The sequence below is a fragment of the Pipistrellus hanaki genome (genome assembly GCF_964339955.1).
Source record: "Pipistrellus hanaki genome assembly, chromosome: 8".
NCBI classification, from domain to species: domain Eukaryota; kingdom Metazoa; phylum Chordata; class Mammalia; order Chiroptera; family Vespertilionidae; genus Pipistrellus; species Pipistrellus hanaki.
Window position 1 is genome coordinate 61,819,155 of NC_140510.1, and position 27,163 is coordinate 61,846,317.

General features: G+C 37.4%; 1 protein-coding gene across 12 annotated transcripts in view; it reads right to left on the reverse strand.

Moving 5' to 3' along the window:
• Nucleotides 1-12,671: 12,671 nt before the first annotated feature.
• The window catches only part of AGFG1 (ArfGAP with FG repeats 1), a 62,117-nt gene continuing 47,625 nt past the window's right edge, over nucleotides 12,672-27,163 (reverse strand). For 3 of the 12 annotated variants that reach the window (XM_084891801.1, XM_084891804.1, XM_084891808.1), the window contains 6 exons: nucleotides 23,202-23,281; nucleotides 22,432-22,524; nucleotides 20,947-20,994; nucleotides 18,962-19,120; nucleotides 16,674-16,759; nucleotides 12,672-16,127 (listed from right to left, as the gene is read on the reverse strand). In XM_084891801.1, coding sequence (XP_084747927.1) covers nucleotides 16,068-16,127; nucleotides 16,674-16,759; nucleotides 18,962-19,120; nucleotides 20,947-20,994; nucleotides 22,432-22,524; nucleotides 23,202-23,281 — 526 coding nt within the window. In that variant the 3' untranslated portion in view covers nucleotides 12,672-16,067. Of the gene's footprint in view, nucleotides 16,128-16,673; nucleotides 16,766-18,961; nucleotides 19,121-20,946; nucleotides 20,995-22,431; nucleotides 22,525-23,201; nucleotides 23,282-27,163 lie in introns of all 12 variants that reach the window. The other 9 variants (XM_084891800.1, XM_084891811.1, XM_084891807.1 and 6 more) reach the window with 3 other exon arrangements.

Sequence of the window (27,163 nt, forward strand, 5' to 3'; positions counted from 1 at the left end):
GAGGACTCAGGAAAGGCGAGGAGTGATAGTCAGAAGGTGAGGGAGGTCTGATGCCCCTTCTGCTGAGGGAGCCCTTATATACCACCTCTGGCAGTGGGAGAGGGAGGACACATGACCACTTCCTTGTTATTGTTTATTTCAGTTTCTATAGGAAAACATCAGGCTCCTGCTGTTTGTTTCTTTACTAGATACCTTTAGTCTTATTAAGTCACATAGTTTCAGTTTAGCTAAATTTAACCCTGTCTCACCCAGTGAAAATATTTAGCAGAGAACCTACCCCTATTTTCAAGTACAGCCTCTTTGAAAACAGATGAGCCAGAGAGACCCATCTTCCCATTGACACTTTCCTGGCTCACTAGCTTTTTCTCAGGGACAGTGTGTGCTTCCCCTGACACCTCTCCAGGGAACAGTCCTGCGGTCCCTCGGCAGGAGAAGGAGAACACACAAACTTAAATAAAGAAGGTAACTTCCAGCATCGCTATTGGGGCCACGTGTATGTAAACTTGTGGTTATGTCTGCTGCTTCTCCCCGGGTAGATGCCCTGACTGCAAACTGTGAACTCATTCAGTGAATTGTCAAAATCACCCCACCTGGGATATCCGCAGGCTCCTGCTTCAGCTTAAGGATCGCCTCACCTTTCTGCCTAGTAATTAATTCTTCCTGCGTGAGTCACATCTGTAGGCCCAGGCTTGATCATAGAGTAGGCAACAAGGCCACTGACATGAGGTTTCAGAGGCCCCAGGAAGCTCCTCTGTCCCTTTTGGGGACTCTGTCATCTAAGGGCTGATTTCTAGAGTATTAGCTCAAGACCCCACTGGCCACAGAGGCTTCCCAAGATTTGTTTGGTAGAATGCTAGTTCTGTTACAGGATACTGAGGATCTAGGCAAATTCCAGGACAAGAGGAATAGGGAAACCGGGACAAGAAAATTTAACTAGAAGAAAATTAAACAACAGTTTGGGCAGCTTGCAGCTCGTTTGCAGTCAAATCTTATCTTACCCAACCAAGGACTCTTGAGAACAAATGGCTATTACCTCTCTAACCAAAGAATGCAGGCAAGAAAGGGGAGTTTCACTGCCTCTTCTCCCTCACCATAGAAAGCATGGTATAAATCACCCTGGAACTGCTAAGGCAGGAGAGGGGAAGGGGGAAGGGAAGAGGGAGAGATCTCTCTCAAAGAAGTCAGCCGTTAGGGGGACATAGGAGGGAAGAGGGAGTGTTCATTTCACTGTTTAAACAGAGAAGCCCGCTGTCTCAGGGTTTGTCAAGATAAAATCGCCAAATATTTCTCATAAATTCTAGGAAAGCTGTAACAGAGCAAAAGGAAGACCTTGAGAGTTAATCTGTACCGAGATATCGGGCAGAGGAGTTTTAAAGCCTACAGACAGAAGGGTATGTACCCTCTTGAACCCCCACCAGCCTCACTTCTCAGGTTAGCCAAGAAGCCCATCTGTGCTCTAGGCCAGATGAAGTCTAATAGATTTGCTTGCCTTGCTTCTTTAATAAACTTACTTGTTTTACTTTTTAATAAATTGGCTTTACTATAATGAACTTGTTTGGAGTCATTCATTTGAATTTTTTCCTACAAGAACCAAGGAGGGGGCTGTCCAGTAACATCTTTTCTGGTGCTGATGACAGTTCCTTGGGATATTAAAGCATGCAACACCACAAAATGCTTCAAATATGCTTGAAAGTAAACCATATAAATAAAGCTAAACAGTCTTTTGACTCTAAATCTTCTTAGAGGCTTTGATTGGTCACAATCCTGTGACTCACAAGGAATCAAACCTACTAGACCACAGAACTTACTTTCACTCTAGTCAGGTGAGCGGTCAGATTTTGATGATGGGTTTAGAAAAGCACATTAACACATTCAAGAACAGAAATAAAAAGGAGCAGTGGTTCTCAAACATCCATATAATTGAAGAACTCAATGACTACACTCAGTAGGTTTAGAAATTGGAAAAATTAATCTACACTTTGTGGTATATCCTATAGTTTTAGAAACGTAATCACTTACTTTTAGACAGGAGTACTTCTAAATAGGGCAAAGGATGGCCTATGGACTGTTTTCTTTATGAGGACTCTGGGTATAGAAAACTCATGCCTTCCACTGTAGGCCTATCCCAATGCACTATCCCTCTAGTATTTACTAGTAATGTCTTCTGTAGGTACAACAGCAATCTTCCCTGCTTTCATGTTTCCTCTTGTCCCCTGTAGACCCAAGAGTGAAATCTAGGAGTCTGGTCATTAAAACTATAGACTTGAGGACAGTCTTCAATAATTTTCTTATAATAGCTAACAACCCTAATTTTTTTAAGCCTTATTTTGCATTATTCAGTCACTTTTCTTATGTTTACTTTGTCTTCAGTATTTCTTTCCATATGTTTTCTTAGAGCTATGAGCTGATGTTTACTACTTTGAAAGGCCCAACTGATTTCTGACAAAGGAGAAAAAGCAATTCAATGGAAGAAGAATAATCTTTCAACAGATGATGTTAGAACAATGGCACATTCATGCAAAAAATCTTAACCTAAACCTTACACCAAAATGGCTACTGAACAAATGAAAGGAAGATCATTCAGAGACTCGATTACCCCCTCACCTGTGAGAGCACCTGCCTTTTACATGGTCTGACTGATACCGTGTTTCCCCGAAAATAAGACATCTTCCGAAAATAAGACTTAGCACAAGGAAAGATAAGACATCCCCTGAAAATAAGACCTAGCGCAACTTTGGGAGAAAAAAATTAATATAAGACACTATCTTATTTTCGGGGAAACAGGGTATGTGCCTGTTTACAACACCCTGAAGTTCTGGAGGGCAGGAACCACGTGGCTTTGATTTTGAACTCCGAGGTCCTTTCACAGTATAAGGCATCAATTAATATTTGATGAATGAATGACTTCACCCTCTTTCCAGGGGATGGCAGCAGGTGGTCACAGCACCAAGAATCAATTTAAGGCCATTTACAAGGCCAGAGAGGTTGGGTTTTGAACAGTGTCTGTGTGAGGCGTGTGGGTCACACAGAGATCTGACCCTTCTTCTCTCGGTAGAGTATGCAATTCAGCTGCATCATTAGGCTTCGGGCCAAAGACATTCTTCACAGAAAACTCACCAAGCAGAGAAGCAAAGCAGTAAACCCAAAGTACAACGTGTCTTCCAGGAACATTTTAAATGGAAACATTTTTAAAAATGCACGTCATCTAAAACAGCAGGGGGGGGGGGGGGCGGAACGCCCCATAATAATACAGGGAAGTTCATTTAAAATAAAATCAATGGTTTTCATAACGGATACCCAGGTGACCTCTGAGGTCAGTCTTCCAAGCTTCTGGAGGTCACCAGAGCAGGTGATGAAAACTCAAAAAATAACGTCCTCTTGAAAGCAAAATTTTCGTGTGTTTTTAAAGATTGAGCTGGTACTTTTTTTTAAGTCATAAAAATAATCACCTAATCCATCTAGAGTTCATTTTTTCTTTTGCTATTGTGGTTTTTGTTGCTTGTTAAAAAAAAAAAAAAAAAAAAAAAAAGTGTAATTAGATACAAGCAAAATTGAGCTACCAAAAAACTAAAATTCAGGCCAAATAGTTGGGCAAAAAAAAAAAGAAAACCTTTGGAATGAGGTATCTAACATGTCTAATATATGGTGATATTTCATGAGACCACCCAACGCGCTTCCACAGGCTGGATATTCAGCCTCCAGAGACACCTACCTGCCCCCATCTCCCACCCAGATTCCACCTGCACTAGCCCAGCAGGCAGCACCTTTGTTTCCTTCAATCACCAGCCTCTTGATCCTGGAGTAAGACATTTTGCCAGCAGGACCAAGGCAAGAACAAAGAGACACATCTATTTCCTAGAACCTAAGGCCTTCAAAATAGATTGACTACTTTTTTAGGGAGGATATTAATGAATATTCTTTTTCCTTTGAGTTGCTCTGACACAGAACAGAATCAAGAGTTAGAAACAAGGAGACATGGAAAGGAACAGAAAACAGGTGTCAGGAAACGTTTGCTCACCTACCAGGAGCCAGTCCTCATCAAACACTTCTCCATGGGAGCCATGAGACATAGGGCTGAGCATTTTTATCTAGAAATAACCAGATCTGTAATATAAGACTGTGGGAATAGTGTGGGAGGCTGTAGTTGCCACAGGCAGATCTACGAAGCCTTTGAACTTAAGGTGTTGTAAGGTTGATGAGCTAGGATGGGTCATGAGGACATGAGAGGGGGGAGATGTCCACCAGAGTTCACATACGTAATTGAAGGGATAACATATAGCAAAACGTTAAGGGCAAGTGACCAGTATCACTATCTTTTTCTTAGCTCAGAAGTTGATGCCTTGAAACAAGCATCAAATGGGAATGAGGGACAGCGCCCTCTGGTCTTGGCCATATCACCTTGCACCTGTCTGCATGTCAATAAGTCACTAGCCCTCTTTAAGCAGCCATTTCTTCCCTTTGTAAACACTGAGCTCAGATTCTGCCAAGGGTCCCTTCCAGCTCCTAAATTCTTTGGAGTTCAGTGATAATAAAGAATGGTCCATTTTAACTAAAATGTATTCCCAGATATATGCTTATTAAGCAAAGTACCCATTTGTCTACCGAAAGCAGAAGTTATTTTTATTTGGTCTGGATTGAAGATTTCATTGTTACTAACTTGATGTGTACAACTAATGTGAAGTGATTTCAATCAAATTTACTTTCATGATGAGAGTTAAGCAGATAATGCTAGAATTGTAATTTACATTAATATAAGGATATAGAACCACATCCTATTCTTAAAATTGGATCAAATATAAAATATAGACTCGGAACACATAAAAGCTCAAAAGAAAAAGCCATGATGACAAGAATGAGGACACAAATCATTGCCACTTACGGAGGGCATACATACACCAATCACATTTAATTTTGAAGACAATCTTGAAAGATACCATGTTCCCCTTTTTACAAATGGAAAAACTAACATCCAGGGAGATTAGACAAGTGTCACATGTGTGAGGCTTTGGAGCTGGAATAGGAATCCAGACTTGAGAAATTCTACCGCCAACGCTCCTGGTTGCTGCCCTTTAGCACCAGCAGTTGCGCCCGGCAGGTTGCTGGGTAAACAGGGAAAATGCGGGCTGGAATGACTAGATGCCCAGGTATGTTTTAGCGTAACTTCTAGCATTGTTCCTTCTTCCTGGATAAAACAAATTTATCAGAAAATACTTGGAGGACAACTAAACTCTTCTCTTGATTTGAACAGTGTCGGCTTTCTATCACTTTAAAAGTATTATAGCAGACACTTAAAAATATCAGGTTCTAATGGAATGGGAGTGGGGGGAGGGTGATTTTCAAATTGTTCCTTGGTTACTCCACCCCTTGCTTTTCTCCCTGACATCTGTATCTTCTCTTCTTTCCCTATGTCCCTCATCTCAACCCATACATGGCCTGACAAAAGTAGATTCTTTCATTGCAAAAACATCCATCTGGGGTCTTCCCCCTTTATCATGGCATCACATGTGAACTCTCAGTATAATCATCAATAAGTGCTGGAATATAACCAGTGATGACGAGGCTACTCAGCACAACGTCACTTGAGCAAGTGGGTAACATTTGGCAAGTAGCTGATGGCAAAGCCATTTGGCAAGGTAGGCAGCTGATGCACCCGGAAGCAGGGCAGCCACCTCCCCACTGGGTAATGAGTCATAGGACCCGATTTATCACCCCAGGAAGTGAGTCAAGGAATTCAATTTAGAATATGTATTTCATTCATTTTGGTTAAATTACCCAAAAGAAAGAAAAACGTGCCTGCCACTTGCCAGCAATGGTTTAATGTCAGGGATTCGGATGAAGTCTCCATAGCCCAGAACGGCAGAGGAAATATTGGGATAACTTACGGATGCTCAGTCCTTTCATTGTTGCATTTTAAGATATCATTCACATACCATAGGATTTACCTTTTTAAAGTGTACAATTCAGTGGGTTTTAGCATGTTTACAAAATTATTTAATTCTAGAACATTTTTATTGCCTCCAAAAGAAACCCTGTATCCACTAATGGTCATTCCCTAGTCCTCCTCACCACCATCTCTCCCCTTCTCCTCCCGGAAACCATTAATCTATTTTGTCTCTGGATTTGCCTGTTTTGGACATTCCATACAAATGGAATTATATATGAGGCCTTTTATATCTGGCTTATTTAACATTACATAGTGTTTTCAAGGTTCATCCGTTACAGCATGAATCAGCACTTCATTCCTTTTTCATGGCTGAATATTATTCCACTGTATGGCTATACCACATTTTATTTATCCATTTACCAGTTAATGGATGGGTGGTGGTTTACACTTTCTGGCTATTGGGAATAATGGTATAAACATTGGCATAGAACTTTTTGTATAGACATATTTCTCTTCAGCATACACCTAGCAGTGGAATTGCTGGGTCACATGGTAACTACTAGTACGTTGAACTTTTTGAGCATCTGCTAAACTGTTTTCCAAAACAACAGCATCATTTTCTCTTTTTAAATATATTTTTTATTTCAGAGAGGAAGGGGGAGGAAGAGATAGAAACATCAATGATGACAAAGAATCATTGATTGGCTGCCTCCTGCATGGCCCACACTGGGGATTGAGCCCACAAAACAGGCATGCACTCTGACTGGGAATAGAACTGACCTCCTGACTCATAGGTTGACGCTCAACCACTGAGCCACACCAGTTAGGCTGCACCATTTTCAATTCCCACCAGCAGTGTGAAGGATCCAATTTCTCCACATCCTAACACTGGTTATTGTCCATCTTTATTGGAGCCATCTCAGTAGGTACTTTAAAGCTGATATCATGCTACGCTGCAAGAGATCACAGTACTTGCTGTTGTTTGAGCTTCCGAGATAGCTTCATAATCTCAACTTCTAATTCCCATGTTGACACAGAACACTCTCTGGTATTATTATTTAAAAAAAAACCAAAAAACTTTTTTATATGTATATATTTTATTGGATTTTTAGAGAGGAAGGGAGAGAGATAGCCAGAAATGTCGACGAGAGAGAAACATCGACCACCCCCTGCACACCCCCTACTGGGGATGTGCCCGCAACCAAGGTACATGCCCTTGACCGGAATCGAACCCGGGACCTTTCAGTCCTCAGACCGATGCTCTACCCCTGAGCCAAACCGGTTTCGGCCACTCTCTGGTATTATTAACAACATCCATCCCAAGTTAAAAAATGTTATCCACCCTGAATATTTATATATAAAAACTAAACCACAGAAACACTATGAGAATATACAGATAAATATTATATAACATCAGGGTGGTTAAGGTTTTGAGCATAAATTCAAAGTTAAAAATTATAGAAAAGATTGTACCCAGCTGGTGTTGGTCAGTGGTTGATGTTCGAGTATAGTCCAGGAACATGCCTGGGTTGCAGGATTGATCCCCAGTAGGGGGTGTGCAGGAGGCAACCAATCAATGATACTCTCATCACTGATGTTTCTCTATCTCCCCCTTCCTGTCTAAAATTAATAAAGAAAATATTTTTAAAAAAATATAGAAAAGATGGATAGACTCTATAAAAACAACTTATATACATTAAAAAATTGGAGAAATATTTGCTAAATATATGTGATTTTACTTAATGTCAATATACAAAAAGTTCTAACAAAACAATTTTTAAAAGATGAGCATTCCAGAAAAAGAGGTCTCTTCCTCGAGGGTGCCTCTGTAATTCCAAAATATAGAATGTGATGAACAAAAATATCAGTTTAGGTGATCCCATTACTATGTCTACATTAACCTTTAAAACAATTACAAGTGAAAAAATGTAACTAGTAAAACATGAGGAAAACCAACCTCAGCAGTAATTGAAAGATGAGGCATTATTTAATCTCCCTTAAATTAGCACTTATTAAAAATAATTCCCAGAGATTTCTGACAACCAGACATTGAAGTAAAAATGGCCCATTTGCCTTTTGTTATTTTTAAAAAATTAAAGCAACCCCTGTAAAAATAGCAATTTAGTTGAGAGGACAAAATTTTAATGCTTATAAGCCACTAGTGTGACTTTATAATTTATTCCAAGATATAATACAAATAAATTATACACAGCAAGGTATTCAATTAATGTTATTTAAATTATGAAAAAATGATAAATGACCAGGAAGACTACAGAGCAATATAGAAAATGTCTGAGATGTACACTGTTTGCTCAGCAATTCCATTTCTAAGACATGACACCAAACCATACATGTGTGAAAGTACAGGCAACATTTTCGATGCTGAAAAATTGGAACCCCACCTAATAAAACATCACTGAAGAGAATGAAAATCTATATACGAAAGTAAAACCCATGATATCCTGAGTAAAAGGTTACAAAATAGGAAGCATGATTCCATTCTGTAAGAGGTCCTTATTTTAACTATACGTGGAACACAATCCAGTATTTATATCTGCACAGGATTTGGTTTTTTTTTTTTTTAAAGTCTTCTCTACTTTCAGATTCTTTCCAAGCATATATTATTTTCACAATCAAAAATATGTTTCCATTTTGGAAAATTATATGGCAAAAGTACATTAAAAACTGGCTATGCTTGTGATGCAAAACTTCCTATGAACAAAAATATAGTAGGTCCTTGGGTTACGTCAGATCTATTCCTACAGCATGACATAACACAATTTTCGCTGTAAGGTGGAACCCACCTCCATAAGCACCTACATCACTCACATGGAGCACATACACAGCAATAATGAAGTGAAAGAGTAAAAAAAAAAAAAATTAAAGATAATTCCTGACTTTTACTTGTGGTAAATAAAAAAACATAAAGCACATATGTACATACATCAAAATGACGGAACTTTTTTTTTTTTTTGTAATAAATGTGAGATGGCCACTCTAACCACAAAATGACATATGTCAACCAGAGGACTGTCTGTATGGAGAAAGTTAACAAAATCAGACAATTTCAGATAGAAAGGCCGAGTAGTATTTTAACTTATACTAATGATGGTGAAACAAGTTTTTTTTGAAAATCCAAACTCTGCTGGAACCAGGAGCTTCAAAGTAGTAATCTTCTATTATAAAAGGGTAATATGCTAATTAGACCAGACATCTTCCGGATGTCATTCCGCAGTCCTTCCTGATGAAGCTGGGGCAAAGGGAAGCCAGCTGGGAATCTGGTGCCTGTGGGCGACTCGAGGAAAGCCAGCCCGGGTCACGGGTGCCAGAGGGAAGCCAGTGACAGCAGCTGGGGGAAGAAAGGCCTACTCTTCCACAAATTTTCGTGCATCAGAGCTCTACTAAAATATAAAGAGAGACAACTTTAAAGTCAGCCACTTGGCTGAATAATCTTGGCCAAGTAAGCAACTAAATGTCTATTTTCCTGTGACAAATACTGCCTGGAAGCAGTAGTATAAATGACATTAAATGACATAAATTGTATGACGTGCTCCTGCATTAAGGCTGATCTTCATAAATCTTGGCACATTAATACAACTTCCAAGACATACACTGCTGACTAAAAGTGTCTCATTCTTCCTCTGACTACTCAGAAATTTCTCTGGTTCCGGATTCTTAGACTTCATGTGCTAAGATATCTTTTCTATTAATAATTAATTAGAGATGATATTATTCCTCGTAAAACAAATTACTCCAGGAAGCAAATCCTGTCCTTGACTAATGATAAATACATTTAGAGAAACTCTCTGAACTTTAATCCTGTAAAAAATGGAAAGAACTTTTCCATTTTTACCAGAGGCTTTTCTAAGGCAAAGATAACTAATTTTGAAGAAATAATGAATACTGTGCAAATATTTTGGCACAGTAAATTTGTATTTTTTCTTCTTAAAAATATGGTATATTCTGCCTGACCCCGTCTGGCTCAGTGGTTGAGTGTCAACCCAAGAACCAGGTGGTCACGGTTCAATTCTTGGTCAAGACACACGCCCATGGTTTTGGGCTTGATCCTTAGTGTGGTGTGTGCAGGAGGCAGCTGATTAAGTCTCATCATTTATGTTTCTCTCTCCCTTCCTCTCTCTGAAATCAATTTAAAAAATATATATTTTAAAATTATATATTCTAAGATAACATATATAAGGCACAATACCAACAAGTAATAAGCAGAGCCCCAAACTGGACATTTAGAAACTCCAAGAGTCATGGGTAGGAGCAATGGCAAAATCAACATGCAAAACAAATGTGACTAAATGCCAGAAAGCATAAGATTTTTCCAAATATTTTAAGGTACTCAAGAGATTTTTTTTCTTCTTCAGATGAAACAATTTCCTAAGTGGAAGTGCAAGTTCATACTTAAACAGCTGGTGAGCCTCAAAATAGAATGTCTATTTTATTGAGTTTCCCATCAGGCAGAATCAAGACTAATCTTCATATATATTATACATAAAGATATTTATATTGTAACAATGTTTTCAGTACAAAAAAAATCTATAAACAAATGTTCTTCAAAAGGAACATTCACATAATGAAATCTTGGAGCCATTAAAATAATGAGTTAGAACTGGATGTGATAATACAGATAAATAACCAAGTTAAAAAGAACCAACATACAAAACTGTACATCTGAAGTAAGGGGGGAATGAGAGGCATATATATGTATACATCAGGATTAAATAACATTTCTGAAAGACTATACAAGATTAAATATTCCTCGGGGGTATGGGAATAAGATCACAGGAAGGAGACACTTTACTTCATACATTTTGTATATTGCATGATTTTTAAAAATTGTAAGCATGTATTACTTTAATATTATTAAAAAAAAAAACTTAAAGTATTTAAAAAGCCTGACTGTACCCATGGTCTTCTATGAAACAGTTTACAGTCCTTTGCTGCCTTTTACTTAATGACATTTAGTGAAAATTAGACGGTGTCTGCATCCTCTGTCCCTCAAGATTGAGGGGGAATGTTGAGAATTTAGTTTAAATATTGCTTAAACTACAACTTGGGTAACATCTGCTCAAAATTCCAAAGAACCAATTAAAAAAAACAAAACACACCAATGGGCACTTAAATTCCAACTGAAGTATTTTACCAAACATCACTTTTCCTTTACGTGAAATCCTGAGTAACATCCTTTTGTCATTCAACTCCAAAGTTCTGTGAGTTGGACAAGCAGATTTCAAAAATTTATTTAGAGATATGTTAAATTCTTATCCATTGGCATAAAATAAGCAGAATGCACAGAGGTTACCAGATTTGAAAGAAAATGTATTGTTGGGAAAAACCTTCACTGAAAAATATCATAAATTCAACTACTTCAGGACTGGCCCCCAAATCAGAAGAGGAAGCATAAGAGCCCTTTTATGTCAAGTTGGATTTGCAATTGAATGGCCTTAAAATTCATTTGAATGTTTGAGGCTAAGGCCCCTGGGAGTGGTAGGCTAGTGGCCCACTTAAGAGCACATCTTCCCTTAAAACTATTCAAATTCCAAGTTTTTAAAATACTGTTGAACAAAACTCAAATGTAAACAGAATTCAGAGTATATGCCATGCATGTACAACCCCTGCAGCACTATAACTGAACTTTTAAAAACCAAGGTTTCACAATACTTATTTTCAGATTAAATGCCTCAGACCCAGTTTGCTTCTAGAAATGAATTAGTGTTCAAATCTTGCTGAACAATACAAGACTCTTCCAATACTGGATACAATCAGCAAATAACCAATAAATTTAATGAGTGTGTTGTCAAATTATATGTCAGTGTGTGCTAGTGCTGGATTGCAAAAGCTTAGGAGAGCTGCTAGTATATTACCTCTTTCTAACTCCAAGTTTAATACCAGACTGGTAGGTGAAATCAGCCATGGTGACAATATTTATACCACAAGTATCAATCAGTAACATTTTTCCACCAGAAGCAGTTGCTAAATATTCACCAGTAAAACATTCAATTACATATTGGCCATATATTTGCTTGTCCAAATACATTACATAAAAATTTTATTGACATTATGACATTTTAAAAGATGCAAAGAAAATTTTAACTAATGAGGATGCAACAGGTTAACTTAATACAAATGTGAGGAACATATTTTACAAATTTAAAAGCTGGGGAACAAACTATCAATAAAGTTGTTTCACAAATTGTGATATTTTAAAGATCTCTTTAATTTAAAACATGTTCCACTAATTACCCTATTAATTTACTTGTAAAGTTTAAATAAGCCCTTAAAGAATAAACTGTACTGATTTTATCAACTTATAAATGGAACCCAAATTAAACTAAGTTTTATTAGATATATAGGATATGCAAACCCTCTCAGGATTGGGAAATATTTTTAAAAATCTTACATATAAGCATGATAGCACTTTTAAAAATATATTTTCTTATTTCAGAGAGGGAGAGGGAGAGACAGAAATATCAATGAGAGAGAATCATTGATCGGCTGCCTCCTGCATGCTCCCTACTGGGAATTGAGCCTACAACTGGACATGTGCCCTGACTGGGATTCAAACAGGAGTGAAGTCCTGCCCTAAATAGTTTGGCTCAGTGGATCCTGCACACTCAAGAGTCCCAGATTCTATTCCCATCAAGGGCATGTACCACTTGCTTGTGGGCACATACCCAGTAGAGTATGCAGGAAGCAGCTGATCAATGTTTCTCTCTCATTGATGTTTCTAGCTCTCTATCCCTCTCCCTTCCTCTCTGTAAAAAATCAATATATTAAAAAAAAAAAATTAAAAAAAAAAAAAGTAGTTAACTCCTGATGCTCAATCATTGAACATACTGGCTGGGCTTAACATTTGCAACTTCAACAGGAATTTTCATTTTTCCCACCAAGTAAGTAAAAAAGACAACAACAAAAAAAACCCATAGAAGTTCAGGGGGTGCTATGCTTTCAATGACATCCTGTTGTCCCAAAAATATACATTTAAATTTTAAAGTGTAGTGCAATGGTTTTCAAAGACTGGTCTGAGGACCCTTGAGGGTACCCAAAACACAAGATCCAAACTATTTTCATAACAGTACCAAAATGTTGTCTCTGCTTCACCCAGGATCTTGCAGTTCACAGAGGAGTTTCCAGCATCCACATGCCACGTGATAGAAAAAGAATCACAACGAGACTCCGCTGTGTCTCTCAGTCCAGATATTTAAAAGATGAACAAAACAGAATGTTCCCATTAACTGTTTTTGGATAACACTTATTTTTATAAAAATGGTATTTATGTTAACATGTAATGGATTATTGTTATATTTAAATAAACATAGTTCTTAAATGACTTAGTATTAATTTCTAATACAGTAAATTCTGACCAACACGTTATATAAACAAAAGATCTTTGGGGGTTATGGTCTGGAGACCCAGTTTCTCAAAACTGTTTGGAAATGGTAAAAAAGCATCCATTTTACTAATTTCTAGGAACTGTATGTAGCAAAGACAATGTGCACTGGGGGAAGGGTCAACTCACAAGTAAACCACTGATATGTTCCTTCAAATTTAGAGGAATTATTTGAACAAATAAAGTATTTATCTCTATTTTGCACAAAAATGAAAATACAGCATGCCTTTAAACGTAACCAAGTTCGCCACCGTAAAATAAAATTTTCTTTCCTGAGTAAAGATAGGAGAGACGATCTGATTCAACCAGGAAGCCAGAAAACTAGAAGATCTTCAGCCTTGTCACATCAAGAGTTTTCTCCTCTTCAGTTCTCTGTGTTCCCTCCATGAAAAAATGGCTGGAGGGAGACCCCACAAATGTAGAGACAATTCTGGTGGTCTATCGAAAACCAGATGCAAATCTGAATAGGAAAGTCTAAATGAAGTTGACTTAAATCTACTATAAATCTGGACCACTTCTTAAACTAAGTATTTAATTTTATAAGCATTCATTTCAAGTCAATGAAAGTTCCGATTTAATTACAAAATTCAGAATTTACTCAGAAGAAATAGTCTTTAAAATTATTTTCATAATAACTGTTTAATTTACTTATTTCTTAGATGGAAAGCTGGAAGGTTATTTGGGAAATGCCTACAATTATATAACTTTGTACATGTGGATTGATGGGGACCCAATACAATCTAAAACAGAGACATTCAAAGACATTTCTTTAGTGTTCACTCCATGAAAAGAAGGTGGAGGGCGCCCCCACAAATGTAGAGACATTTCAAGTATACACCAACACACACCACAACCGTTGCAGCATTCATTTAATTCTAAAAGAAGAGGCATACTGCTCAGAAAAGGGGCAGAGATCTCCCAGTCTTCTTATCAAATGGGTCAGGTAAACCACACATTCAGCTAGATATGCAACAAACAGCAATGTTTTAACAAGTCTAAAACACTACACAAGTTGAGTATAGTAGGATAACTCATGTAGCCACCACTGAAAAAGGTATTCAACATGAATAAAATGTTTGAGGAAACAGATGTTCACCTCTTTTAATACCAAAGCTTTTAAAAAAAAAAAAAGTCTACTCATTATAAGATAAAACTTTATAAACACGTTACCCATTTGTATATGTAATTTCAGCTTTTCTTGATGACAGAGAATCAGCGAAATAGACAATTATTAGAAGATGATGTGATTTAGTGATCTAGGCTGGGCTGGGTGCCCCTACACTAAAAAGTCTTCAAGAGTATTCTCTTCATAGTTTTTTTCTATCTCCTTAGTTCTGAGCAACAGCTCTGAATGCTAATTTGTTACGGGCTGGGAAACCAAATTATCAGTAAAGACTCCATTAAAGTAGGTTGCTCAAAGGCACTAAAATAAAAGTTGATTCCAAGTTTCCCAGTTGTGTTGTTTTCATGAGACTGCCAGATTATCTCTGGATGAATGAGGCATTGCTGCACATAAATATTTAAACAAGTTCATTTGAATATTATTAACAAAAAGCTATAACTAAACATTAGAATCATTGCCCTTTTAAACAAAGTATTCTATAACTTCAAGGTAATACTGGGTTCCAGTTTCTTTATCCCTCCAGAGATGAACATAAACAAATGTCCTATTAATAATATCAGTTTGTCTAAACAGAAAACCAATCTGAGGTGCAATCATGTCACAGTTAATGGATGTCTGCTTCCAAAACATTCAAAGACAGTATTTTTAAAATCAATATTTAAAATAGGCCTTTTGAAGTCTAAGAATTCAAGATACTTTAAAAAATTTGTAAATACACATACATGCAAATTCCTCATATTTACAAATTTCACAAAATTAAGAAGTTGCAAAGAAATTAGAAGGATTATGGTGAATCTGACAAGCTACATGTAAATGCTTTACCACTGACATATTCCTGAATATAGCAGTCATAGTAGTTTTAGTACATTTTCTACATGGCCTTTTTATAAAATTTTCTCTTTTAGACATAAAAGCTAGTCACTAGAAGTCTTCTGAAATCCTAATTTAAGAATTCAAGATGTTCTCAATTCACTACTCACATTTAAGGCCACTTTGGTAAAGGCATTGCAGCAAGAACACAAAAACAATAGCATATTTTCTAATATTTATTTTTTTCACCTGCAAACTGTAGCAAAACATGATCAGCTTTATTATGCAGACAGGTATCCTTCTACATTTTTAAAGAATTTAGGCATGTATAAATAGAAGAGCTCTTTAGGAGGGAAAAATTCAAGACTGAATAAAACCTTCCAATTATGACTTTGTAACTTTCCAGTAGCAATGGTTAAAATGATTTCAGGTCATTCATTCCGAGGTACATGACAGCACCTTAAAAGTGGCTGTTCTATTTCCCCAGTAACATTTTCCACATAACAATGTGTTAAAAGTTACAAATACTGATATGCACAAATAGCTAAATTCTAAGAAAAATATGTACAGTACTGCAGCATAATGAATGTGGTATCTGCAATAACTTAATATTAGCCAATTTTTAATATACATGATACCGCTACCTTTTTCTGCCAATTCACAGGTTAAAAGTTGTTACTGGAGCCCTCTGTTTTGCACATATTACCTGGTGTTTAATACACAATGCAGGCTTTTTAAAGACTTCTCTTGTGTTTAAAGCTAAGATCAGTAAAACAAGACAACAGTGCAAGAGGCGGAGAGATGTAATGTGACCATGTAAAAGTTCTTTCCAGTAAAATGTCTATATAAGGCTATAAGAAAGGATTGGTTGATGAGCTTCCTGTTGGAAATTGTCCTGTCGGTGCACCAGTCTAAAGGAAAACATAAAACAAAATAAACAGACAAAAGTGGTGCGAGATGAAAATATTAAAGAGTATTTAGATTAGGTTTAATTATTGGCAATCACATGTATTACTATTATTAGCAATATACTATAATAAAATGATTAGGTATTAGGCACTGTGTTGTGCCTTTTATATAATTATTTCATGTAATTCTCAAAATGGACTTGACTCTAAAAAAATGCATTTATGATTCAAACTAAATCTGAATCCAAGACTCCTTTCCACAATGTTTACTATGTCTACAGCTGCTCATAAAGTGTTCCTTTTGCAAGAAAGCAGACAAATTTCATGTTATAAAATAGCTTATTTAATGTCAATTCTTTGATTCCAACTGATGAATGTTTTTTGAGTCACAAAGGTATCTTGCATAGTGGCTCCCTCAATGTGTACACTCTTGCAATGTCTTATCAGTACAGTAGCAAACAGCATCCAAGAGGAGACACATCCTGCTTTTCCTAATTTGAAAATAATACGCAACAACTTACAAAGTGCTTAAAATTGCAGCTCACTTACCATAAAAGGATTACTAGATACTCCAGCAGCTGCAACTTGACCAAAAGGGGTGACCATTGGCTTTGTTTGTCCAAATGCTGCAAAACCTGCACCTTGTAAAAACGGAACCACCAATTATAACCCACTCCATCTTTGAGAGACAATCTGATGTTTATAAAGCCAATGTGTCTCAGAGAAACTCCTACCAGAGCAACAATAAAATATCAGTGTTAAACTGTTAGGTCTTATGCTCTTTCAAAACAAGAAATAAACTTTCTGTGGCATATCTTTTTTTTTTTTTTTTTTTTTTTTTAAACATATTTTACAGAGAGGAAGGGAGAGGGATAGAGAGCTAGAAACCTCAATGAGAGAGAAAGATTGACCAGCTACTTCCTGCACACTCCCTACCGGGATGTGCCCGCAACCAATGTGCATGCCCTTGACCGGAATCGAACCTGGGACCTTTCAGTCCACAGACCGATGCTCTACCACTGAGCCAAACCGGTTTCAGCGTTTGTGGTGTATCTTAAAGAGCTTTTATATAGTCCCCAGAAATAGTTAATTCCAATTTGTCTCAGGTACCTAACCTACTGACATTCAAAGGATTTAATAAATATCATAGATGAGCACTGATGGTGACTATTTGAGAGGGGCTGTAAGACCACACAGCAGTTTCTAAGTAAACATCATAGTATTCCTTAGGAACATTTCATCATTAAGGCTGTCACAGACCCTATTTCCAAATTTTTAGTTAAGCACAACTTTAGAAAAGAATATCAATAATTTTAGGATAATCTTCAAATCTATGGAATTCAAACTTTAGCCATAAACAAAATCGAGTAGGGATGAGCAGGGGGGCAAAGGGGGGATGACCACACAAACCAGTCTCTATTGAATTTTCCTGAAAACAAGTAAATATTTCTAACCATAATATATACTGTTGCCTATTTATTACTCTACGCCATCACCACCCACCGAAAAAACCTTAAACAAAATAGCACAATTTTCTGATGCAAAACAAAAACACTCAGAGATCAACCAAAGGACTTGTATGCTTGCATATGAGCATAACCAATGGACACAGACTGGGGGTGGCCGGGGAGAGGTCAACTGGGGGTGGGGGGAAGGAGACTGTAATACATTAAACAATAAAGAATTTAAAAACAAAAACCCTCCAACCCAGCTGGCATGGCTCAGTTATTGAACATCGACCTATGAACCAGGAAATCATGGTTCAATTCCTGGTGAGGGCACAAGCCTGGGTTTGATCCCCAGTGTGGGGGTGCAGGAGGCAGCCAATCAATGATCCTCTCTCATCATTAATGTTTCTATCTCTCTCTTCCGCTCCCGTCTTCTCTGAAATTAAAAAAATATATATTAAGACAACAACAAAAAACAAAAAATACTCTAGCTCTAGACAGTTTGGCTCAGTGGATAGAGCATTGGCCTGTGGACTGAAGGGTCCCAGATTCAATTCCAGCCAAGGGCACATGCCCAGATTGTGGGCTCCATCCCCATTTAGGAGAGTGCAGGAGCAGCTGATCAATGATTTCCTCTTATCATTGATGTTTTTATCCCTTTCTCCCTCTCCCTTCTTCTCTGAAATCAATAAAAATATATTTAAAACAAACAAAAAAAACACTCTATGCCCTTAAAGTTTCTTTTTAAAATCAAGAGATGTATTAGAACACAGATAAATGAATGAGAAAGACACTGGGGACTCTCTAGAGTCTCTGATTTCTCCTGCATCGATAATCTAGTCACAAAAACTTACCAATTCAGTCATTTTTCTGAGGCCCAAATACCCATTCAAGTAGACCACAATACAGCGTTCTTCAATTAAGTTCTTTTGTCCAAACACATAACATTATGACATACTAGAGGCTCGGTACATGAATTCATGCACCAGTGGGGTCCCTCGGCCTGGCCTGCAGGACTGGGCCGAAAACAGTTCTCCGACATCCCCCAAGGGGTCCTGGACTGTGAGATGGCACAGGCCATGCCAAGGGACCCCACCAGTGCACCACTGGGGCTAGGGAGGGATGCGGGAGGGCTCAAAGGCATGTCTTCTAGCCCATCTCCCTCAGTCCCCATTAGCCGGACTCCAGCAGTAAGCTAACCTACCAGTCGGAGCGTCTGCCCCTTGGTGGTCAATGCATGTCATAGTGAGCAGTTGAGCAGCCTTAGCATATCATTAGCATATTACACTTTGATTGATTTATTGGATGACCTAACACTTAGCATATTAGGCTTTTATTATATAGGACAAGAGTCCTACAGGGGACTTACAAGTAAATGTCAGATCTTACCATTGGGCTGTTGAGAAAAAGCTGTCTGTTGAGGGAAAGCTGCTTGGGCTGGGAAGGCAGGCTGCTGGAAGCTGCCACTGAAGCTGGTGGGAAGACTATAGGGCGCAGGCGTCCCGAAGCCCGCAGGCATGCTCATGGATGCGGTGCCAAAGGTCGCCGCTGACAGGAGAAGAAAAGGGCTGATCACTTACATTTAAAAGGGCACATTTTGTTTCTCATATTCAACATTAAAGCAGGAGATATCATTTACCTTGAAAAATATTAAGATGTACATTAAAGGCATTCTAAATTTCAAAACAAAGTCAGTTAAGTTTTAGCACTATACAGTATAACAACTTATAAAATTTTATTTTCCTAAAACTCAATAACCAGAATAAAACTAATGAAGAAAAATTTCTCAAAGTATATTAATAAAATTCAACTTTAGTCAGCAATCTACTTTTTAAAGCCCATCATCCAGGGAATTCACATGTATACATATTAACATTTTTCATTTTGCTTTGCTATATATAGTAAAATAGCTAAGTATTTAATTGTATCTAATGAATTGTGTTCTATAACATATTATGTGAATTCCTGGAAAAAAATTTTAGAACCTGTTTAAAGTAGCTCACCAAAAATAACAAAACTTATAGGAGTTAGATGAAAGCCACATAAAACCTATGCAGTTTTGTAACCAGAGCCAAATGGGGAAGGGAAATCTTAATAAAAACTCGAACACAATTCAAAGGACATGTTACACTCCTAATAAATCACTTCCAAGAGAAATATATGGACTCCCACAATCCTTTTATGGATGGTAAATAAATACTGCTCTGGATAAAGGGTTAAGGAAGGTTAGGACTGCTGAGTTATAAAAATTAGGGCAAAATGCGCAAAGATGGGAAAGGACTTGAACTAAGTATTATTAGAAGAGACAAAGCACACAGTATAAATGAACACTGTGTCCAAAACTGTGCTTCTCCATGGCTTGCCACGTCTGGCCATTATTAACTCTGTGGAACAGAGCAGTCACAGGTTGGGGAAATCTGTGTGAACTACCATTACATATGTGGTATGCTGCCATCATTCCCCATTGAAGAATTATTCAGGAAATAATTTGCGTTATAGAAACACAGGTAGTAGCAGTACAGTGTATCACTATTGTTAGAGAAGATTATGTGTTCTAGGAAGGCCTCAGTGAAATAAGAGCCAGTAATGTTGTTTTTAATACAGAATAGTAGTAATTATACAGTGAAATAGTTTTAAGTATGTTATCAAAAAAGATAACTCACTTAATTTCCTGATTTAAAAATTTTACTCAAATGCTGATTTTTAGCACAGAAATATTAAAAATGTTACAAAAAGTAAAAACTAAAAAAATGTTACAGATGTTGCCAAAGTAATACTCATAATCCTAATGTTTATAACAATAATCCTCAATGAAACTAATTAGAATGTAAAAAAATTTTTAAATTACTTTCTCATTATTAAGGAGAAAAAGAAGGGACACAGCCATTGGGGAGCAAGTGAATAAGTAATAAGCACACTGCGAGGAAACAGGAGGGTTTCATAACAGACAATGCACTGACATAACTTCGACAAGTCACTTTTTAAAAAGCACTAAAAAGCAGAACTTGGGCACAGTTAAACAAAACCATACTCCATGGAATAATGTGGTAAAATGGTTTGGTATATCAAAAAGGTGTCACTCAAACTACTATAAATTCAAACTCAAGAAAAACAATTGAAAAAGCTATGGCATTCTAATATAACCATGGAGGTAAGCAATAATACTTTTCAGTATTAAAACATAAATCACTACAGAAGATTTCTATGTAATTTAAAATATAATGCAATCCCAATGCCACACATTCATGCCCACTCCATTTTAAAACATGGAAGAACTTAATTCCACATGCAGGGATTCAGAACACTAGCAGAAGCTTCCACAAGCAGGCAGACAAACTGCCACAGAAATCTAGACATTCGTGGTGGCCACCTACCAAAATGAGCGTGAGGAAACACTTGAGAATGCATTGCTCCAGAAAGGCCTTATGGAGAGCCATAAAGAGACCAATGTCATTAACTTAATGGTAACTATTGTTAAAATAAAAGTAAATGTATTTCATTAAAAGTTCTAAAATTAGAATGTACTATTACAAAGTGGGTAGCAAAATACATGATAAAACACATCCAGTTTATTTGAACTATATTCATGACACTATAATATTTACACAGTTTGCAATAAAGGGGATATTAGATAATATCAAATGAAACCTTTATGAAATACATCATTTTAAATAAACACTTTTTTTTTCATGTGAAGATATAATTATATCCATATAGACTTGTAGGCCTCATGAGTCATACCCAAAAATGCTATTTACAGGATCATCTAAAATGACCTAGCTTCTGCAGTCAAACCTTAGAGAGAGCACCTGGAAAATACTTGATTTTTATTTACAACTTTTTATATGAACTAGAAATACACAAAGGTAACTCAAGTAAGCTGAGTACTACAAGGGGAAAATTATTCGCTATAGTTCATTGAAATATAATAGCTGAAAAGACAGAATAAAAAAAAAAAGCATCTTGTGTTTTCCTACCTGGCAAGACTGAGATCAGAGAGGCTACATATAAATAAATCTAATTAATAAAAAACAAATTTAAGTTATAAATATATATATAATATATATTTATATAATATAAAATATATATAATATATATTTATATAATATAAAATATATATAATAAAACCTTTTTGTGTTTGTTTTAACCATCTGGGGTAGAATTATTTCTAAAGTATATGTCCATTCATTTTAAATTACCATACTTAATTAAAATTTGGGGAAGCAGCAATTGAGAAAATACTCAAAACATTATACCAGGTAAATTAAATCAGGTTCCCACAATTTTTAAAATGTTAACATTCTATACTCTGGTTTCTCTTCAGATCGTGTAAATCTTTCACATTTTACTAAAATGTTAACATCCTAAGAGAGATATGTGCTAGAAAAAGACCTGATCTTAAGACCTCATGTAATAAAGCCCATTTGGCCCTTGCAATCTCATGTCAAGAGTCAGAAACAGGGCAAAAAACCTTCTTACACATGTTTCTACTATGATTGAATGAGTTATATCTATAATTCTGAAAGTCAGAATTACTGTGTACAAGTCCCATTTCTACATAAATTGGCTGTGTGGTTCAAGGAAGTCTCACCTCCATACCTGGGCTTCCTCCCTGAATATGAAAACTGTGACTGAGCGAGGTAGGCACTAGTTAACTCCTAAGGTCCTTCTCAAATGTGCATTAAGTTCCAGAATTTTATAAACTTTCAGCAAGTATTTGTCTTTAGGAACAAACTCTCCTATCCACTATCCACTCATTTCAGTAAGAAAGAATCCTTATTTTTCTAGTTTGCTCACATGGTTTCTTTGCAATAAATCCCTTTTCCAAAATTTGCTGTTCCGTAATTTATATTTCTTACCTGTTGTTCCTCTGGCATTGGTCTGAAATGGATTTGTAGAAGATGCCACAGAAGGACCAGCAGCAGCCACAAATGGATTTGTGGAAGGCGTAGCTTTAAAAAAAAAATTATAAAATAGACTATAAAATCATAATACATTTATATTAAAATATATAAAAATATATTTGTTAATATATTTCTGAAGATAGAAAACTAAAGCTTTCTAATAATAAACTGTTGCTCTGTCATCTGGTTCTCTGAAGTTGCTATACAATACACACTTGGCCTCTATACAGTGTCCACATTATTCCTTCCCCCTTATCTATGACTCCCCCTTTCTGTGGTTTCAGTTACCAACAGTTAATGGCAGCCCAAAAATATTAAGTGGAAAATTCCAGAAATAAACAATTGATAAGTTCTAAATTATGCACTAATTGAGTAAGGTGATGAAATCTCTCTCCACCCTGCTCGACTTTTACTTATTATTAATGGCCTAAAGTGCAAAGAGTAGTGATGCTGGCAATTTGTATATGCCAAAGAGAAGCTGTAAAATGCTTCCTTTAAGTGAAAAGGTGATTAAGTTCTCGACAATAAGAAAACAAAACAAAACAAAATTTGTATGGTGAATAGCCAAATTTTATGAATTCAACTTTTTTTCATCATAGGTATGTATGTACAGGAAAAACATAGTAAATATGGGGGTTGGTACTGTCTACTGTTTCAGACATCCACTGGGTGTCTTAGAATGCATCTTCCACACTTAAGGGGGGACGACTACCGGAAACACCTACCTCCAAATGGAGCAGGCACACTTGAAGAAGCAGGCTGTGTCTGTGCAGAAGCACCCACTGGCATTGTTCCAAAAACATTGCTGAAAACAAATATTAAAAGAGTTCTAATTTTTAAAAAGAGCAAGGATATTCTATCTATAGGATGGCCATAAATATGTGAAAACTAGTCATTATAAACATACAATGTATCACAGAAGTTCTCAAACTTTAGGTCTCAGAGCTAATATATTCTGAAAAATTACTGAGAACCCTAAAGAGCCTTTGCTTCAGTGTGCTCTGTTTACCAATATGCATATAGTATAATACAAAAATTAAAACATATTTAAAATATTTTTTCACTTAAAAATAACAAGCCGCCAAAACTGGTTTGGCTCAGTGGATAGAGCGTTGGCCTGCGAACTGAAGGGTCCCGGGTTCGATTCTGGTAGGGGGCATGTACATTGGTTGCGGGCACATCCCCAGTGGGGGGGGTGCAAGAGGCAGCTGGTTGATGTTTCTCTCTCATCGATGTTTCTAACTTTCTATCTCTCTCTCTTCCTCTCTGTAAAAAATCAATAAAATATAAAAAAATAAATAAAAAATAAAAAAAAAATAACAAGCCATTACTACATGCTAACAAATAAATAGCACTTTATGACAAGTATTAGAAGCCCGATGTATGAAATTCGTGCAAGAGTAGACCTTTGCAACCCCAGCTGCTTCATGGCCCCACCCCCATCCACTGGTTGTTCTGGAAGATCATTCCAGAAGGTCTTTCTGCCATCCAGTCTAATTAGCATATTAGCTCTATATTATATAGGGTATTTTCTAAAACAAAAAAAAAAACGTAATGAGAACAGTAACAATGTTTGATATTTTTGCAAATCCCTTTAATGGCTGGCTTAACAGATCAATCAGCTGTGACATGTTGTTTAGGCTGAAGCATATATAAAAAAAAAAAAAAAAAAAAAAAAACACCGCAAAACTGTCCTCACATAGATACATAGTTGAACAAAGGAGTATTTTAATAGTTTTTTTTCAGATAATCTTATATAATAAAAGACTAATATGCAAATCAACCAAATGACCAAACAACCAGTAGCTATGATGTGCACTGACCACTAGGGGACAGAGGCTCAAAGCAGGAGCTGCCCCCTGGTGGTCAGTGGGCTCCCACAGGGGGAGCATTGCTCAGCTAGAAGCTGGGCTCACAGCTGGCAAACCCAGCAGTGGTGGCAGGAACCTCTCTTGCCTCCACTGCAGGCTGACGGTAAGGAGTAAGCAGTCCTAGACTGCAAGAGGGATGTCTGACTACTGGCAGGCAGACATCCCCCAAGGGGTCCCGAACTGCAAGAGGGTGCAGGCCATGTTGAGGAATACCCCCATCACATGCCCAAGAGTTTTGTGCACCAGGCCTCTAGTTGTGGATATTTTCTTTGTTATCATACCAAAAACAGCAACAATTCCTAAAAGTTTGTTTCAATATGGAATTTGAAACCTTATCAGTGAACTGTTTTTTGCTGGATTCATTAGTCTATCTTGTGCTTTAAATGAAATTTTTACTGATGTTCTATCATCTAGAAAATACTTGATGCCAATCTTCCAAATGTCAACACATTTCCTTATGCAAAATTTCAAGAAAAAAACACATCACATTCATAAATATCACTACTCACTAATCAGAAAGGTAATAGGAAGCTATCACACTTATGGTAAAGTAATTTTCCAAAATTCTAATATTTGATTTAATGTGTGATTATCAGTTATTTTCATTAAATGACAGGCTTAAATACTCTATTTTTTAGATAATATTGCCAAATATCCAAATCTGAATAACCTTGGTTTGCCTATCAGTCATCTTCCAAGGAAAAACAGTGTTTCAGAAAACAAGTGGCTGGTTCATCCCACAATAACCAAACTAGACAGTCAACATCTACACTAATGAAATAGAAACATGCAAATTAACCATCACTTCACCATGCCCACCAGCTGCAAATTAACCCAACCAACATGGTGGCCAGACATGGAGCTGGAGCAAGCAGGAGGCTTGGGTTGCCCTGGCAATGGAGGAAGCCAATCTTCCCATCTGCCCTGGCCTCCATTCAAAGCTACAAGACAAGATTTCAAATATAGAAGATAAATGAATCCCAACAAAAATGGCAGCAGCCATGGAGCTGGAGCAAGCAGGAAACTTGGGTTGCCCTGGCAATGGAGGAAGCCAAACTTCCCATCTGCCCTGGCTGGCCCTGGCCTCCACTCAAGGCTAGAAAGTTTCAATCAAAGAAGATGAATAAATCCCAATAAAAATGGAGGTGGCCATGGAGCTGGAGCAAACAAGAGGCTTGGGTTATCCCCAGTGATGAAGGAAGCCAGGCTTCCCACCTGTCCTGGCCAGCCATGGCCTCTGCTCAAGGCTACAAAGTTTCCATTACAGAAGATAAATAAATCCTAGATACTTGATTCTAGCTGGCCCTGGCCTCCACTCAAGGAGACACTGAAAAGGAAAAAAGAAGGGGCTGGGACCTTGGGTTATCGGGGGTGATTAGGCCAGGATGGGACAGCAGGGGCCATTGGGGGTAAGCAGACCAGCACGGGGGCCAGTTGGGGGTGAGCAGGCCATCAGTGTGGGTCAGCTAGAGGTGATCAGGACAGAGAGGGGGCATTTTGGAATGAGCAGGCCAGTGGGGAGGGCGAGCAGGCCAGCAGTGGGGGCAGCTGGGGGTGAGCAGGCTGGTACAGGGGGCAGTTGGGGTGATCAGGCTGGCAGGGGAGGGGGGGTGGCATTTGAGGGCAAGCAGGCTGGTGGCAAGCAGGCCGACAGGCAGAGTGGTTAGGGGCAATCAGGCAGGCAGGTAGGTGAGCGGCTGAAGCCAACAGTCCCAGATTGTGAGAGGGATGTCTGACTGCCAGTTTAGACCCAATCCCTGTAAACCGGTAGTAGGACATCCTTCAAGGGGTCCCAGATTGAAGAGGGTTCAGGCTGGTCTGAGCAACACTCCCCCCACACCGTGCAAGAATTTTGTGCACCAAACCACTAATACCTCAATAAGCAGCAGACCTATCTGATGCATACTTTACTTCCACACACAGAAAATAGACATGTTTAAGGATCAAGATTTAATAAAATTAATTTCTTGACTGTTTCATCAAGAATGTTCATAAACCCTGGCTGGTGGCTCTGCTGGTTGGAGCACCACCACCCCTACACCTTTTACGAGTTTGATTCCCAGCAGGGGCACATGTGGGAGACAACTAATTGATATTTCCATCACACATGATGGTTCTCTCGCTCTCTTTCTCCTAAAATAAAAAATAAAAGATGTCCTCGGTTGAGGATTAAAATAATTAGAAAAATAGGCCTGACCGGTCCCAGGTTCAATTCCGGTCAAGGGCATGTATCTAAGTTGTGGGCAAATCCCCAGAAGGGGCTGTACAGGAGGTAGCTAATCGAAGTTTCTCTCTCATCGATGTTTCTAACTCTCTATCGCTCTCCCTTCCTCTCTGTAAAAAAAAAAAATCAATAAAAAAAAGAAAATAATAATAATTAGAAAAACAGAGATGAATAAAACAATGTGTGTGTAAGTCACCTGTATTTCTGTATAACTTAACTCTAAAATCAAGAAGTCAAAACTGCTTCTTGCTTGGAGCTTTTAAAGATCTAATGTTGTTAAAATGTGTCAGACTTCCTGCTACAAAGAATTCCTTTCCACCAGATATATTTGAACACAGTTACAGATATGTCTATTGATAAATACCAATATGACACTGAAGAGATATAAAATTAGTGCTCTGTTCTGGTGCAAACATTTCTAAAAATGTATATTTATAACCAAGGATATAAAATGTTACTTTCAATGTTTAGTCTTCATGACTAAAAACTGTACCTTAAAAGTATATAATTTCCTAAATGAATTCTCTACTGAATATAATTAAATCTGTATATAGCTGTCCATTTTGAGATGTGTACATATGCTTAGTTACAT